At 44.8% G+C, this 17,568-nt stretch overlaps 1 protein-coding gene across 2 annotated transcripts; it reads left to right on the top strand.

Annotated features, from left to right (window-relative positions):
* The first annotated feature begins 2,072 nt into the window (after positions 1-2,072).
* Positions 2,073-15,699, top strand: slc2a4rg (SLC2A4 regulator). 2 transcript variants are annotated; one of them, XM_060049655.1, is made up of 4 exons: positions 2,073-2,685; positions 5,523-5,796; positions 7,002-7,129; positions 7,473-15,699. In XM_060049655.1, exons 1-4 carry the CDS (start codon positions 2,591-2,593, stop codon positions 7,579-7,581), a joined length of 606 nt encoding a protein of 201 aa, XP_059905638.1. In that variant the 5' UTR covers positions 2,073-2,590; the 3' UTR covers positions 7,582-15,699. The 2 variants fall into 2 exon arrangements, with proteins under 2 accessions (XP_059905638.1, XP_059905632.1); XM_060049649.1 differs by having other exon boundaries at positions 2,109-2,685; positions 7,470-15,699.
* Positions 15,700-17,568: the final 1,869 nt, after the last annotated feature.

The following is a 17,568-nucleotide window of genomic DNA, read 5'->3' as shown; positions in this document are numbered from 1 at the left end:
GTGTGTGTGTGTGTGTGTGTGTGTGTGTGCATGCAGAGATGAGTGGGTAAGGTAGACGGTGAGAGAGGATGCTGGAGGCAGGGGCGCGCAACACAGGCTAGCGTGCTACACTGCGCTGGCTCACAAACAGACAGGCCGACGAGAGCATGGCTCCGCCGCGGCAGGGAGTGTGTGATCTCTCATCTCGCTCGTGTGGTGGTGCCGGCGGAAGCGTATTACCCAGCATGCACCGGCAGTCCCCCGGGGCCCTCTACCGTTAGCTGGCTAGCATCGTATCAGCAGATAAGCACACAGGAAATGACATGAAATTGAATGGTAAAGTTCAACCATGGAGTACACATGTGTGGCACGGGCGAGCTAACGCATGCTAACAACCTTTTCTTTGGGGCTAACTTCGCGCACCGCGGTCGGCACCCTGTGAGTCCTAAGCCCCCAATTAGCTGCTGTGCATTTTGGGAGGAAGGCGGTGTGATTGTGTCAGTGGCTGAGGACTTATAAGAGGATTAATAAGCGGGAGTAATCGTCAGCCTTTACTGAAACTTCATCGAGAGGCGGGAAAATAAAGCTTGCCTTCTAAGAGCTCCCTGATTGTTTTGGATTAAAGTTTCCTCGTAATGTTATTATTTTTTTTTAAATACTGGAGCTTTGTGGTGGAGTGGGGAACTGGGCTTCTAACAAAGTTTAACAAAGTTTATATCAACGGCACAATTTAAACTGCTCTAATACTCACTAGTTTACATGGTGCCCTTACACAAGAGAGAGAGAGTAAGAGAAAGAAGGAGAGAGCAGCCCTGACAGAGAGAGCCTACGAGATTAATGCAGGAGAGGGTTGACTATAGTCAGGGATAAAAAGCTGTTCTCTTTTACTCTGTATATCACTCTCTCTTGCTCTCTCCCTTTCTTGGTCACACTCTTTCATATCTCTCTCTCTCTCTCTCTCTCTCTCTCTCTCTCTCTCTCTCTCTCTCTCTCTCTCTCTCTCTCTCTCTCTATTTCCACCTCTCCACCTCATCTCCCCTCTCCCTACCCCTCCACCTCTATTGGCTGGAGACAGATGAAAGGTAATGGGGATCCACACCCACTGTCTTTCATTAGTGCTGGAGCGGGGTTGCTGCCTGCCTGCCTGCCTGCGCCTGGACGGCTGCCTGCCCCCGATACCATTTTCTGGAAAAGTAGTGTCGTAGAAGCAAACCTCCCCTCCCACACACACACACACACACACACACACACACACACACACACACACACACACACACACACACACACACACACACACACACAAACACGAATACACACATGCACACAAACACACAAATACACACACACACACATGCACAGAACCACACACAAACAAACACACACACACACACACACAAAAGCACACACACACGCACGTGCACACAAACATACACAGAGCCACACACACAGAACCGCACACACACACACACACACACAAAGAACAACACACACACACATAAGCCCAGAAAGAAAAAGAACAGAAGGAAATATGTGAGGCAAGGAATGGTTGGAGGGAGGATTTTGTTGTTTTAATGAAGAAGATGAAAAAAGATAATAACATAGTATTAGAAATATTTGATGTAAGCTAAGACAGCATTCATCAGTGATCTTGTAGAGATGAAGTCATGAGGAGGCCATGGTGTGCGTGTGTGTTTGTATGTGTGTGTCTGTGTTTATGTCTGTGTGCGTGCGTGCATGCGAGTGTGTGTGTGCGTGCCTGCGTGTGTGCGCGGGCGTGTGTGTGTGTGTGTTTCCTGAAGGCAGTGCCGGTAGATATGGGGTTAAAACAGCCGTGTCTGCAGCGAGGGCTTTGCAGCGTCTTGCTGTGCGATTTTGACATTGGAGCCGTGGGTGTGTGCGTGGGTGCGTGGCAGAGGCCGTCACAGCACTGATACTCTGCCATGCGTCTGTCAATGCACATGAAACGGCCGTGAGGTGAAGAGCGGAGGGTAGAATTTCCTCATTCTCTCTCCCTCTCTCCTTCTCTCTCTCTCCATTATCTCTCTCTCCCTCTATCCCTCTATCCCCCCCTCTCTCTCTCTCTCTCTCTCTCTCTCTCTCTCTCTCTCTCTCTCCCTCTCTCTCTCTCTCTCTCTCCCTCTCTCTCTCTCTCTCTCCCTCTCTCCCTCTATCCCTCTCTCTCTCCATCTCTTGCTCTCTCACTATCTCTTCTCCTTCCCTGCCTCCCTCTCTCAGTCTCTATGAGCTTTCAGCAGACTGATATCAGGTTTCTATTTTTAAAGCCCTGCTGGTCTAATTCCTCTCTAATGTTTCGTAGTTGTGTGGTCCCTGGTCAACCAACGATCCCCCCCGCTATCTATATAAATACTAAATATACACTCTGAACCCCACTCTGAAGCCCCTTGAATGTACAAATATTTACCCTTTATGTAAACCATGTATGCACTCTGTATAAACCTGATATATATATATCAACCGGAAACAATCTGCAGCATATGTAAATGTTTGGCGTGGCTGAGTGGTGGAGGCTGTTGACCAGTAACAGTGGCCACTGCAGAGTCTTGTGTGTGTAACCCCAGGCCTGTGCTGTCCCTCTGTGCTTCAGAACTCCATGAAGGTGATGTTCAAGTGCCTGTGGAAGAACTGTGAGAAGGTCCTGAGCACTTCCTCAGGGATCCAGAGACACGTCCGCACCATTCACCTGGGGTAAGGTTCCATGACGCTGGCCCCCCGGGGGGGGGGGGGGGGGGGTTGCCCATCGGTGTGTGCAGGTGGGGTTGGATTGGAAAGAGTCACGAAAAGATGGTCAAATCTAAACAGTGTGATAGAAGAGGATACATTATTTTGTATCCAGTGATATATCCTGCTCCAAAACATTGCCAAAATACACATAAACATAATATATAATATTTATTCAACAAATCTCCTATTAAAATATTTGTGTAATCCTTCATGGTTTGCTTGAGTGCTCTTTTTCTTGAGTACACGTCTGCACCACAATCAGCTTTGCCTCATCTCAAATGTTGTCCCCTCCATGCAAAATACACAGGTGTTGATTGCTACTCTACTGTGGGTCTCGTGCTAAGAAGCAGTGAACACGTGTTGGTATTATGTCTGGATGACTTATGTCACTCGTTTTTCGAAAGTATCCAACCGAAAACATCTGAGGCCTCCCTTCTGGCCTCCATCCAAAGCCACTCCCCAAAACGTGCGACTAGCTTGCTAGCTTTAGCCATAGGTCTGTCTAGCCTCGTGGAAGACAACAGTCATGCGCAGTAATGCGCTGATGGCAGACGGTGTGCCGGTAGAGGCGTAGGTATGTAGACATACCGACGGAGGCCTTCCCATCATTACATCGGGCCGAATCAAAGCATTTGACTTTCTTATTATTACAGGTGTGACAGCCATAGATACCAGATTTTCTTTTTCTCAGAGCATTTCATTGATTGATAATGATGTATGGAGAATTTAAACTAATATGAAGAAAATAATTGCTGTTATAAGTCGCCCACCATAGCTTTAAGCAGAAGAGAGATGCCTGCAAATAATGATCAGAGGATGCTCTTACTGCCCCCTGCTGTCAGAAATATAAAACAGCACCACCCAAACAATTTACGTTGTAATGAGTTATACAATTTTCCGGATATTTCAAGTGAAAGGCATAGATACATAGACCATTGATTCAGATAAGCAATATGCCTATAAAAAGCTGATAGGCAGTTTCAGTTTAAATCCTTTTAAAGTAGCTGTTCAATAACTATTTTGCATCGACATTGTCTGTGTCCGGCGAGTATTAAAGGGATCAAGAGGCCGGTCTAGGGGCTGAGGTGTTTGACTGCCAGCCAAACGGTACAGGGTTCAATGCACACTTGTGCAAGAAGCCTGATCCTGAGTGACATGTGTCTGTCTCCAGTGTGTGCGAATTATACCGCGGCTTTCGGAGGGGCTCACTTATATGGGGGGGGGGGGGGTGGGGGGCTTGCGCGTGCCTCAGAGCGAGGACTTACTCAAAACACATCCCTTATTACAAGCCTGTATGCCTACTTGCCTTATGTCAGCACATATAAGCAAATATCACATCCAACCCTCCACACACGCATCAAATCTGACTGCGGTCGAGCCAGCCGCTACATTTTACGTACGCCCATATTGCGTCCTTTACGGTAACTGCACAGAGAAGGCCAGCTTCCGGTTTTCAAATTAAAATGAGCATTAAAAGGCAATTCTGACTGGTTGCGTAATTTATATTGACTTATTTGTTATTTATTATTATAAGGATCATTCAAAGCTAATAGAATGAGGTGTGTCTTAATCAGCCTGTTAAGTCATGTGATCCACCACTGATTTGGAGTCATAAGGTCACATGACCTGGGCGCTATTAAGAAAAAATGCTGTATTTTTCATAGAAATATTAATATATATGAATGGATCTGGCTTGCATGAAAGACATACTCCGTGAACTACAGGGCCTCTCATTGAAACTTCAGTGGAGAGATATGTCACTAGTGGTGGGCCAGGCAATGTATGGAGTCACCGTCATCAGCGGCCTCTGAGGGTGCACTCACACTAGGCCATCTGGCCGTGGCCATGGCTGTTTTCACACCTAACCGTGCTCAAATCTGCCAGTGTGAGTGTGGCCAGTCTGGCCAGGCCAGGCCAACTTGGCCACTTGGGAGAGGTGTGCTGCTACGGTACGGGCCGCCACGGTACAGATGCTAATGAGCCGACACACGCACACGCACGGCTACGCAACCTGAGCTGGATGACGTATAGTCCATGCGATGACCATGGACATAATAAAGGCGACGAGCCTTCTTTCCCATTAAATGGTAAACATGGCGTCAAGCGGTTCAACTGTTGGTTCACGTTGGTCCCATAGAGAAGTCGAGTGTCTGTGTCTGTGTCCTAGTGTGAGTGCACCCTGAGCTGTCAGCTGTTGGCGGGCTTTCACCAGCAGCAGTCCCCTTAAGTGCAGCGGTGGTGGTGTCAGTTGTCCCCAAGCTATCCTCTGCCGAAGAACTCGCCTCTTGCTGCTCCTTAGATTCATTCGTCTTCGATTTCTTTGTAAATCCGAAATTTGCGAGTAGGTTTCCCTGTTTTCTTCTAGACATGACTGCAAAACATGTAATACGAAATTGCGCGGGTCCAGCGGCTCTCCGATGTCTGATTTTAAGTGACGTTTAAGACATAGCTCCCCCACGCTTCAATGGTGAGGACAATAATTGCATGCAGGCCGGTATCTTTATGAAGATGATGAATCACCCTCATCATGCGCAAATCATACATTAAAAATAGCCACATTTTACACGTGATCCATGATTATGCAATAAAAAAACAAAAAGGAAATGCATGGGAAAAAACAGTATTTTGCTGATATTTTAGAGACCCCCCCAAAATTTCACAAATCATGTTTTCAGGGGACCTCATGTCTCATTAAGGGGGGCTGAGACCCCCCTGGCCCCCCCGTAGTTCGCACCCTGTCAGTCTCAACGACCAGATAGGGCGTCGCATTCATTCCCACTGACACGGAGTCCCTCCTGCAGGCAGATGAGCGACTCGGACTACAGCGATGGCGAAGAGGACTTCTACTACACGGAGATCGAGGTCAACATGGACAGCCTATCGGAGGGCCTGTCCAGCCTCACCCCCACCTCGCCCACCACGGCCGGACCTCCGCCCGCCTTCCCGCCTGCACTAGCCCACATCCCCCGCTCCGAGCACATCTGCGTGAAGGGGGTCCCCGGCGACGCCCCCAGCCTGCTCAGCCAATCGGCCCCCTCCACGCTCTGCCACATCCGCACTGACCACGCCTACCAGGTAGAACGCGCGTAAACTTCAGATAAGATTTGTGCTTCATTGTTTGACTGTTTTTTTGTGTGTAGCGTGTTATCTATGTTTAGTGTAGGATTGTGTGGGAGGAACGTCTCTTTTTGGTATTAGCATTGTGAAGTGATGAATCAGCATCCACCAGTCTCTCAGAAACCAAACACAGTGAACAGACTCTTTTGTTCTGCTTGCTATCTGCCCTCATGCTTTGGTAGTATAGATACGCCATTCTTAACACACACATATAAACACACGCAACAATAATGAACCGTCTACTCTGAAACCCCTCTTCTGCTGATTCAAATGGTCCCTTCTACTCTATTTCAACCTCGCTCTCATATCCATTTCTCTCATTTCACTCACCCATCGCTAATGCCTAACCTCACCCGGCCGTGTGTGTGTGTGTCTCTATTTGTCTGCTTGTCGTCTGTGTGTGTGTGTGTGTGTGTGTGTGTGTGTGTCTGTGTGTCTGTATGTCTGTATTTGTGGTTGTGTGTTTGTATGTCTGTGTCTCTGCGTTGTTATGACTGTATCTACGTGTTACCGTCCATGTGTGCGTGTGAATGCACATCTGAATGTGTGTGTTTGTCTGTGGCTGCATGTGTATGTGTTTGTGTCTGTGGTTCTGTTTGTTTGTGTGTGTCGGCATTTCCATCCATTCCTCCAGGCCAATGCCTTGGTCAGTGTCCCAGTGGCTTCAGAGCTGGCTGGCCCAGGCAGCAGCGCTGACACTGGGAACAGCACCAGTGTTTCATGGCTGCCCCCACCCGTTGCTTTTAAAGGGTCCGGCTTGCCCTCTCTCTCTCTCTTTCTCTGTCTCTCTCTCTCTCTCTCTCTCTCTCTCTCTCTCTCTCTCTCTCTCTCTCTCTCTCTCTCTCTCTCTCACACACACACACACATTCTCCCCCCTCTCTCTTTATTTATGGCACTGTCATCTTCACTTGACAGTTGCTTCTCTGTCCTGTGTTTCCTCTAATATCCTGCTTACAGCTCTTGGATGGTTGCGTTCTCTAACCCTGCTTTTTACTCTGCTTCTTTCCTGCTTCATCCCCCCATTGAATCTATCGGCCCGTCGTGTATGAAACCTCTTGTTGTGTGCAGCGTACAGAGTTTGTATACCGCATACTGTTTCCTTGCACTTCCCGGGTGGGCTGTGAATGACCATGACTCAATGTGACCTCTCTTGAAACGTCCAGGGTCCATTAAGTCATGTCCGGGCTGTGAGCACAGGGGAGCGTAGGCAAGCTGTGCCCGGCGCCAACACCACTGTCAACAAGACCCACGCTCTGACAACACCGGCACCCAAACCAGCCCTGGGAACCAGGTACACACACCTACTGACAACTCTCTCTGCACTGCTCTTTCTGTGTGTGTCATGTGTGTGTGGTTGTGCATGTGTGTGTGTGTGTGTGTGTGTGTGTGTGTGTGTGTGTGTGTGTGTGTGTGTGTGTGTGTGTGTGTGTGTGTGTGTGTGTGTGTGTGTGTGTGTGTGTGGTTGTGCATGTGTGTGTGGTTGCCTGTGGGTGTGTGTGTGCGTGTGTGTGTGCGTGTGTGTGTGCGTGTGTGTGTGTGTGTGTGTGTGTGCATCATGTGTATGCGTGTGCAGCTGTTCACATGTGTTCGTAAGTGAGTGGGCTTACCTTGCCTTCTCTGTTGTTGCCAAGGAGACCCCGAGGGGAGGCGAAGAAGTGCAGGAAGGTGTATGGCATGGAGAAGCGTGACATGTGGTGCACAGCCTGCCGCTGGAAAAAAGCCTGCCAGAGATTCACCGACTAAAAGGCCACCCCCCTTGCTTCATCGAGATGGTCTCCTCCGTGATCCAGAGCCACAGTGAGGCGGACTCCTCCAACGAGGATACGGGGGTGGTGGGGAAAGAGAAATGACTTGACTATGAAGCTCTCAGCACTGCTTCCCTACAGCTTTTGTCTACCCACTGCGCTGGCTTCAAACACAACAACAAAACCAACGGAATTACAACTGGTGGGTTAACACGCGCTCAAGAAAAAACCTAAAAAAACCTAACGTATGTTTTTTCAGAACTGAGAGATTTGTAATCTGCTGGCCTTGATTCATGACAGTTTGAAGACTTAAAGATAAGCTTTTTTTCATATATTCATGTGATCACCAGGATCGTGTTTAAGCTACTGTTAAGGTGGGGTTGGGGTGTAGAAAATCTTGTGGGGTTAAACCCACTTTGCTCCATCAGCATCTTTGAGGATATACGTTTGTCTGTTTGTCTGTTTATTTGACAGCAGATCTACCAAAGGCAATCATTAATCAAAATCTTGTTACAGCCAGTTCAATTTCAATGCCCATCTGTAAATAGGCAGAACACACGGCTAAGAACCTCTACTTCCCCTCTTTTATTTTTTTGGAATAAGCATTAACAGTAGAAAAAACTATTATCTTCAACTTCCACCGTCTGACATTATTTCTGTCTGACTCCATAATGTGAGATATGTGCTTCCTGTATAGGAAACAATCAAAAGTTCTGCGCGTTGTACATCTGTCATTTGCATAAATGCACGTAAAAAAAAAAAAGACAACAAAAAAAACGCTCACACAAAGTGGTACAAAAAGTTTCTCTTTCGTTTCTAATCAAACATGTTTAAGAATATCCACTTTTTATTTCGTAGCTGTAACCTAGATATGCACCTTGAAGAATTATGTCTTCTCTCAGTATCACTGTAACCACAGCATACTCCCGGAAGAGTGGATCTCAACCTTCTTATTTTCTGCAACTAGTTGCCGTGGTAACTGGTGGTTGCACTGTGCAATCTGTAGGATTGCAATACGTGATATTGTCTCTTGCTTTGAGTTGATTCGTTAGTGTTTAAACAAGTCTTCAGAGGCGTGCGCCTGCGTGCGTGTGTTTGATTTTGTGTGTGTGTGTGTGTGTGTGTGTGTGTGTGTGTGTGTGTGTGTGTGTGTGTGTGTGTGTGTGTGTGTGTGTGTGTGTGTGTGTGTGTGTTTGCGTGTGTGTAACTCACACAGCAAACTTGCTATCAGGTCGATCTCCCCCGAATCACTGACTAATTGCTGATATATCCAACAGCTCACATTCAAACATGTTTAAGGCGTGTAGGGCCTTCAGCGTATGACACATTATGATGGCACAAAGCCATTATAGGGCACTCATCATGTATTAAAATAACCACGATTGGACCGAACAAGAATTGTAACTGTCTTTCAGAATTAGGATGGATTGAGGATTTTAGCAACATAATTATGGCAGTTACGGTCACACAATCACCTTTCCCTGAGGCATTTCGTTTTATATTGTGAGCTTGAAAGCATTCCTGTCCTACAAGTGTATCAAGAAAATCAAGTCGTTCTGTCCTGTTACAGTAATCACTGCCCTCTAGTGGATAATAGTCAGGTTACACAATGCATTTTACTCAATAATAAGTTGCCTCTCAACTCGAATAGCTTTCAATATTGATGTGACTGAAAGTCATGCCGCATTACTTGTGCCGCATAAATACACAGGTGCACGCACACACTCAAACAAACAAACAGACGGACACACATACATGCACACATACACACACACAAACAAAAAAATACAGAGTGCCTGTTTCTTCCTATTTGTTAACTTTTGTAAAAGATAAACATATGACTGCACAACGATTTGGATTGGCAATATAACCTCTCTGTTGCCATAGGGACGCCTGCGCTGCAAGCGAAATGTGTCCAGCGCAGCATCATTGGTGACTTGTCAACCCTTCCAATACATCCCAAGGGAAGACACGCGCCTCGTTAGCTTGGATGCTAATAGTGGTCACAAACTGGCGTATATAGTTAGACTTTAACAAATACCAGTCTTTTCTTGTTTGGTAAACCAACGTTTTATTTACATTTTGGGCTTTTTTTCCTTGAAAAAAAAAAAAAAGTTTATTTGCCTGTAAAGAATAAAGTCCAGTGGAATCTCAGATAAGCTAGGTTCTGCTCGCTATCTTAGTGTGAAAACAGTCTACAGGTATATTCCGGTCAAATTCACAAAGTGCCAATGACAAGAACATAGAAAAAGGAACGGTGTGTATATGTACCTAATAAAATTGCACTAACTTGCACTGCGCAAAGTCATGTTTTTATACATGGGAATTTTATAAAAACATTTTGAAGTAAAATGGTATTTCTTTTTTCATTTGTTTTTGTTTAGTTCTATCGGGAAATGTTGGGGGGGGGGGGGGGGTAAATCACTGCCTGATGGGGCTTCAGGGATGCGGGAGGGAGGGGGTGTCGGGGTGATGTGTTTCACCCTGTGTTGCACTCTGTGCTGAGGATGGTTTTCGACAGAACCTAGTTTGGTGGATAAGATGCCGATTAAAGTGTTGTGGGTGTGTGCCTGTTGGGTGTGGTACGAGCAGGAGAGTCAGAGTGGCAGCAGTGGGAAGCGATCGGCGTCACTCGGTAGTACATCATGATAGGTGCTCTGTAAATGCCGGGAGTCTCCTGAAGAAGACCCTTTGACTCCCTCCTGTAAAATAAGTAATATCTTCCCCTCGCCTCTATTCTGCTTGGAGTGAGTCTAGCTGTGGTGGTTGGTGCAGTGTTCGGCGACCAGTGTCCCAGTGTCCCTCCCGTTGTTGTTCATTGGTGTTGGTGTTCCTGAGGTTCTCCAGCGTGGCCGACCGAGGTTCTCTTTCTGTCTCTCTCTCCATCGCCAGTTGAAAAGCACTTTACAATTTTTTCCATCAGCAGTTGCAGAGATCGGTGCTTTTATCGGACGTTTCGCACGAGTGCAAACTGTTTCAGGTCCATGGTCTCTGCCTACCATCGTTTTCTTTTTGAGTGAATTGCACTAAAATGGCCGCCACAGTCCACCGGTCCGGGTGCTTTCGTCCTCAGGTGTGCTTAGGAACGCTTGGTCAGAGAGAACTCTGGGGAAAGACAAGAAATAGTTTGTTCTTGAGAATAGAACCACAAAAGTGACGAACGACCGAATTAAACGCTGAACCTAAACGTTTGGGCGAGTGGGAGCAGTGCCAGTTTGAAACTCACATCATGTTGGAGGTCAGAGGTGGAACTTGGAGGTGGCGTGGAGATGCCAGAACAGGGAACAAGTTTCAGCTCTGAATGAGTGGGCCTGGGGGAATTGGGCACTGGCAGGTAAAGAGTAGTGGGATATAGACTATTATAGATTATTATGTTGTTAGATGGATTTGTAGTTGCAGGGCTTTCCTGTATAAACACATCATATAGACACATCCGCGATGGCTTGTTTTCTTACTTTTTATCTGTGATGTTATATCTGTTAAATTAAAACAAACTGTTTTACAGCATAAGTTAGTCGCGTAGAAAATTTTCCTCTGTGTGTGTATTTTAAGGCAATTTCCAAGCTATAGTAAACTTGTAAAGACGCAAATGTAAATTGTAGCTTAGAGGCAAGTGGGAGAAGACAACAACCGGTTGAATGTAAAGCGTAAAAAAGAAAAGATTGTGTGTTTATTTCCCTTGTTATTATGCTGGCTTCTGTTATCATGAACCTGTAGCGCTTCCTGACTTTACTATCAAATCACACACACACACCAGCAAGAGACCCACCGCCACATTTCGTAATCAACATACACACACACACAACAATGCAGTATTCAGCTTCAATATCCTACTTTGTGCAATGATATGGTTTAAAAAAAATTGAACAACTAACCTGAGCTTATGGCTCCTGCAGATAATCGTCTTGCCTTCTCCATGCCAAATGTCAGATATGTCATATTTGTATTATTTTCCGTTATTGTAGTCGGTGTTACTTGTGCTTTTTTCGTGTCAAAGTTTATGCCAGGCAGGTTCACGTTTTGGCCTTCTGGGGTCTGTCTTGAGGACAGTGGTTTAGACCGGGTGTGAAGATCTGTCCTGCCTCGCACATTCCAGCAGACAGCAAAGCCTCGGCCGTCATCCGTATTGTGTCTACGACCGAATCCCACGTGTTAATGTCTCCTGTGATCTTCTTCACTACATTTCTAGGCCCTGTACGTTTACTCCCCTGTTCCGTCGCTTGCCTCCTGTCCTGTGCTGCTTCACCGCTACCCCCCCTCCCCCCATCCATGTGTCTATACAGTTGATTAAGCTAATTATACCCTTAAAATGTGCATCATTGAAAAACAAAAAGAAAAAAAGCTTTCTCTTTTCCCAAATACGAGCTGAGATAAGTTAAGAGAGGTGGATGTTGCTCTCCTGATTGTCGAGGTTCTGTCGTTGTGTACGCCAACCGGCGCCCTTTCAGAGCGACAGGGATCAACAAAGGCAGCTCCGCCGCCCGCCTCTTGCTTCCACTCCACTGCTGAGCTCCACAATCCCCTGTTTTGCATTTCTGTTTGTTTGTTTGCGTACGTCGTCTGTGTCACGCTGTCTTCTGTTGATTTCTATCTCTGCTTGCTGTGTCCATACTGAGCCCAGTTAGCGACTGTTGTGAAAGCTGACCCTTTGCTTCTCATTGATTGATTGATTGATTGATTGACATGTAAAGTTGTTATCATGCATGTTTAGCCTCGCTTGTTTATGTTATTTTCTTTATCATTTCTTTTTCCCTCCATACTTTTTTTTCTTTATTCTTTTAAGAGATAACACTGAAGGTTTTTAATGTGTGTGTTTGCTTGTGTTCTGCGTGTGTCTACGCTTGCCTTTACAGCAGCAATCAGCCGTTGATCATATAAAATGATCCCCCTTTTCCATTCACCATGCTTCGTGGCTCAGTGATGCTATGCTATGGGAGACAGAGAGGGAAATACACACAGCTTCAGCCTTAGGCCGCGACCGCTGGGGGGGGCTATCCACTCCACAGCCCCCATACATACACACACACATAAACACATGCATACACACAGGAAGCATTTTCTTAGGAATGATGCCCTCAAGGATAGTGTGAATGGCAAGCCTGTGAGAAGTGCTTGGGAAGATGGATGACCTTATATGGACATGTGATGATGATGCTGGCCATGTGATCGATGTGATGCTATGTAAAATGTCATGGAGAGAAAATAAAAACGTGAATGGATGAAGTGGGTGCCTTTTGGTTGTGTTTATTTCATATTTAGTGACGCTGAACAGCATATATATTTATGTGTAACTATACTGAGAAAATTACATATCAGTGGAGAAAATAAATATGATGAGTTGTACTTTATTCATCCCAAACGGGTATATTTCTGAATAGGAATATGTCATTGGATTGGAAGAATAATTAGTGTCAGTGTACTAACTTGAATTTAATATAAATTAATGAATGGATAATTTATACTCATATTTTTTATTTATTCAATTTTTTTCAAGGATATTTCACATCCCCTATTATAACTTAGGCAACTAAAGGATCATAAAATGGACGCCACACATGGTAACTTCTTTACAGCAGCAATTTCAAAATTTATTGAGACTGATTGGTTTTTTGCAAATAAAAGTCAAGCTAACTTGTCCACCACACATGAAGTTCAAAACAGGCTTGAGAGACCTCTGAGGGTCCAAGCCAACACCGACAACAGAAGGCTTGTGGTTGACCGTAGAAATAATTTTTTTAAGTGATTAGTATTTGCAACCCAAAAAAATATTTGCACATGGAGCAATTATTCTGCCCAAAAAAATTAAACAAGTGTAAAAATGGGACAGTGTTTTTTGTAGTTTTTTTGTAATTATTTAACACATTTTGTTACAAACACAGGTTAATGTTCATTATCGATATAAATTCAGTGTCAATATTGAACAATATTATTCCAAACCAAAAAAAATACCTTGGGCTGCGAATGTGACCCTTCACAAATAAAAGACACACCGCCAAACCCAAGAAAATAAATAATATATAATAGCAATATAAATTCATATATATGAAGGTATACACACATCACTCTTAAAAGAAGAAGATAATCTGAAATAACAAACGAAAAAAGATCAGATTTGAAATATAGTATAATATAGATATACCCATATCTATGGCTTCATGATTTGCACGTGGTAAGCGATAAAGGCTAAATCAGGGATTGCAAAAAAAATTACACAATGTCTATTTAATACCCATAGTCTGCAGAGATTTAAAAAAAAGCAAACAGTTCCAGTTTGGCATTGTGTGGAATAATATAGTTGTAGTTGTCTGCGGATGACTGAAAAAATTGCGCTTTGGTATGACGAAATGAACACAGGCATGCAGTTAAGAGCACAGAATAAAGGGCACAGAGTGTCATCAACACACCAGATAGGAAGAAACTAAATCCAAAAAACGAGCCGGTCCCTTATTTTTTTCTATTTTTCTCTCTCTCTCTCTCTCTACAATAACAACAACAACAACAACAACAACAACAACAACAGTCTTTCCTCCAGAAGTTTGCATCTTTGATCAGATTCATCGTTTCATCCCAATAATCTCTTCTTTCCATCCATCGATAACCAAATATTAATTTATATATGGACGCACACAAGCACAAACACACACACACACACACCCTCTCTCTCTATCTCTCTCTCACTCTCGCGCTCACACACAGACCCGATGTAGGTGAGATGTCATTGAGGCACATATTGTTTGGGGAGGAAGGGAGGGGGCCAGGGAGAAGGAGGGGGGGGGGGGGGGGGGGTTGATGGTGAACATTTTCCTGAAGTTACAACCCAGCATGAGGAAGAGGACGTACAGTAAAGGCAGTGAGGAGGATGACACAGGGGGTTCGGGATGGGGTGGTGGTGGTGGTGGTGTTGGGTGGGGGGGGGGGGGCGAGGTGGGGGCGGGTTCCATGAACACACAGCACCACGGGACGCGGGATTGGTCACGGACTCTCGGATCCCAAATCTTACTGTCAAACATTCAGAAAAAAACATCCTACCCATTGGTTGGCTTTCTTCCCTATAAAACTAGCAGTATTCTGTCAATGGGCCAAGCGTCACCACAATAAATAACCGACATAAAAAAACACTTGAATAAGGGCTGTCGTCAGGCAAGAAGAACAAAGTGTCTCGTTGTGACAGTGACTGTGAGAGTGGCCTGGTGGCCACTAACGTGTTCACAACACACACACGGTTCCACTGAGGGACCACGGATGCATCACATGGCCCCTGAATGTCCATGTGCCAGAACTCGAAGTGTATGCAACACTAGGACCCAGAGCATGTCGATCCAGTGATGGGCGTGTTATCTGAGTGCTGTATTTCTACGCTTTCAGTCAGTGCTTCCTGAATTTGTTCCATTTGAGGTGTTACGCAATGATGAAACATCTAGGGTCTGTGAAATCGCATTTTAGGTTTTTAGGATGCAGTCTTCATAAAATAGCAGGTCTGTTCAACCGCAGCGCTTCATAACACACACAGTAATACAATAACGTGCACTTTATAAACTGTTACAAATGGTGACATATTTCAAATTAAAACCTCAAAACAAATGACAAAAAGCTATTAACCACAATAATTAATTCAAAAAATTACCTGCACACACATACACACATACACGCACAAACATACACGCTCACACGCGCAGATAAGCACACACTGAAACAAAAGCACTTCATGTATGCAAGGTACTTGATTGTTTTTGGTTTGATGTTGATCAATTAGAGTACATCTTCGATGCAAAAGCGCGTTTCTCAATGTATGATAATCAATATCGAACAGATACCTTTGAAAATTCAAATTATTTCCCTCGGTAGAAAATATGCAATTACGACTGAAAAAGCGTCAAACTGGCACAATAAAAGGTTGATAAAAGCCCTATGGCTTGCTGTCCACAACAAGGCAAAGTATAAAAGCTCTTTATTCTTATACAAGATAGAAAATATCAAAAAGAACACACGATAAAGCTTAGCATCCAGCACTTCAATCATAATCATTAATTATATAAACAGCAACAACAGCAACAACAGTAATCAAAGTTCTGATAGTTTTAATATCATATCGACCGCCCTATTTTTGAATTGTCTTATCAATCTCTTGCCAAAAAAAACAAAAAAAAGATTCATTAGGAAATCAATAGAGACTTTAACTTATTTTTACTCATTTGACAAACAACATCCAGCCAAACCTCACCCACAATCTCTCCTTCTGTTTCACCCCACGCAGACACAGTGACTTCCAAAACAGGGAGTCACATGTTTGACTTGAGTAAAACATTTATCAATAAATAGCGATTAAACCAAAGAAACTAATAATACAAGAGCAAATTAACTTTACACAATTCACTAGAATCAAACATGATGGAGATTTTTTGCCAAAATGTCTGCCTCTTTTTTTTATACATACAAAATCTCAGTAAAGGGTGTCCATGGTCCAAGGAAATTGGGAGAAAAAAACTGCATATTCCACTTTTTAAATTGAAATTATAAAACTGACCAGAGGGCAATGTGGTTAAGGAAGAAAATCAGGTCCTCTTTTTGACATCAGAGACTCTGCTTCCCAATCCATACACACAACCTGACCTCCTCCAGACAGGCCTCAGAGAGAATGAGAGAGACAGGGAGAGAGAGAGAGAGAGAGAGAAAAAGCGAGAGAGAGAGAGAGACACACAGAGAGATACAGAGAGAGAGAGACAGAGGGAGGCAGAGAAAGAGAGATAGAGAGACAGAAAGAGAGAGAGACGGAGACAGGGAGACAGAGTAGTTGAGGGTAGAGTTGCAGTTGTATAGGATTATGTTGGATTCTATATATTATTGACTTGATATGTTATCTCGAATGAAGGGTTCCTGTTGTTAGATAATAGCTAGATCATGCAATGTTAGTTGCTGCATAGAGCTTGAAGATCACTCTTTCTTTCTCTCTCTCTCTCTCTCTCTCTCTCTCTCTCTCTCTCTCTCTCTCCTCTCCCTCTCTCCCTCTCCTCTCTCCTCTCTCTCTCTCTCTCTCTCTCTCCTCTCTCTCTCTCTCTCTCTCTCTCTCTCTCTCTCTCTCACACACACTCCTTCTATCATTCTCTTCCTCCGTTAAACCTCCCCAAACCAAAAAGAAATGTATGTACATCCGTCACACCCCTCCCGTATCTTCTTGTAACATTGGTCGCTAGAAATGTGTGGAAACATCAAACAAAAGATTCAGGTCCATCACTTAAAAGGCATAGGCTATATGAACAGCAAACTGCATTCTGCAAGATCCAAGGTTGATTTTGTCACACGTCATGATAACAGTCAAGAGGACGTAAGGTATCCTCCTAAAAGGTAGGTGTGGTCACCAGGTTGTCTAGGTTTAAGTAAAGATTGGATCCAAAAATTGTAAACCGTGGGTTAAGGGGATTGGGCAGGGGGGGGGGGGGGGGGGGGGGGGGGGGCGAGGGGGGAGGAGCCTTAACTGTGGTTAAAGTGCAAGTCTGTGGCAGTTGGGCTATGCATTGGAAAGAAGATGTAGCATCGGGCATTTCGCCATGACGCACGCAGCGTTGCAATAGATTCAAAAGTAGAGTCCCTTAACTTAAACAGACACCCCCATCCCCTACCCAGTACCCCCCCCCCATACCCCACCCACACTCCACCCCATGGTTCCATCTGAAAAACAAAAAGAAAAAGTTGGAAGCTGATAGCATCCAGACGCTCTTCCTCTCTCTCGCTCTCTCTCTCTCTCTCTCTCTCTCTCTCTCTCTCTCTCTCTCTCTCTCTCTCTCTCTCTCTCTCTCTCTCTCTCTCTTTCTCTGCACGCCCACCGGCACCAACGTCTTGTCTTCCAATCCTTGGTTTCCATGGTGATTGTGACAGCAAACCAGCAAAAAAAGCTGTGGTCCAGCCAGGTCCTTGGACGAGTCTATTACATATTTCCAAATTTCTCACAAACAGTAGAGTACAAAACTATGGTACTCTGGCTTGATCC

The sequence above is a fragment of the Gadus macrocephalus genome, chromosome 1 (assembly GCF_031168955.1).
Source record: "Gadus macrocephalus chromosome 1, ASM3116895v1".
NCBI lineage: Eukaryota > Metazoa > Chordata > Actinopteri > Gadiformes > Gadidae > Gadus > Gadus macrocephalus.
Note: the sequence above shows the minus strand (reverse complement) of the source record. Positions and strands in the feature narration are given on the sequence as shown.

What these genes read in the sequence shown, in the direction of transcription:
- slc2a4rg (XM_060049649.1), top strand. Translation starts at nt 2,591, where the DNA reads ATGAAGGTGATGTTCAAGTGCCTGTGGAAGAACTGTGAGAAGGTCCTG. An exon ending in GCACTGACCACGCCTACCAG is followed by an intron (nt 5,797 to 7,001) that starts GTAGAACGCGCG and finishes TGAAACGTCCAG; the next exon opens with GGTCCATTAAGTCATGTCCG. An exon ending in AAACCAGCCCTGGGAACCAG is followed by an intron (nt 7,130 to 7,469) that starts GTACACACACCT and finishes GTTGTTGCCAAG; the next exon opens with GAGACCCCGAGGGGAGGCGA.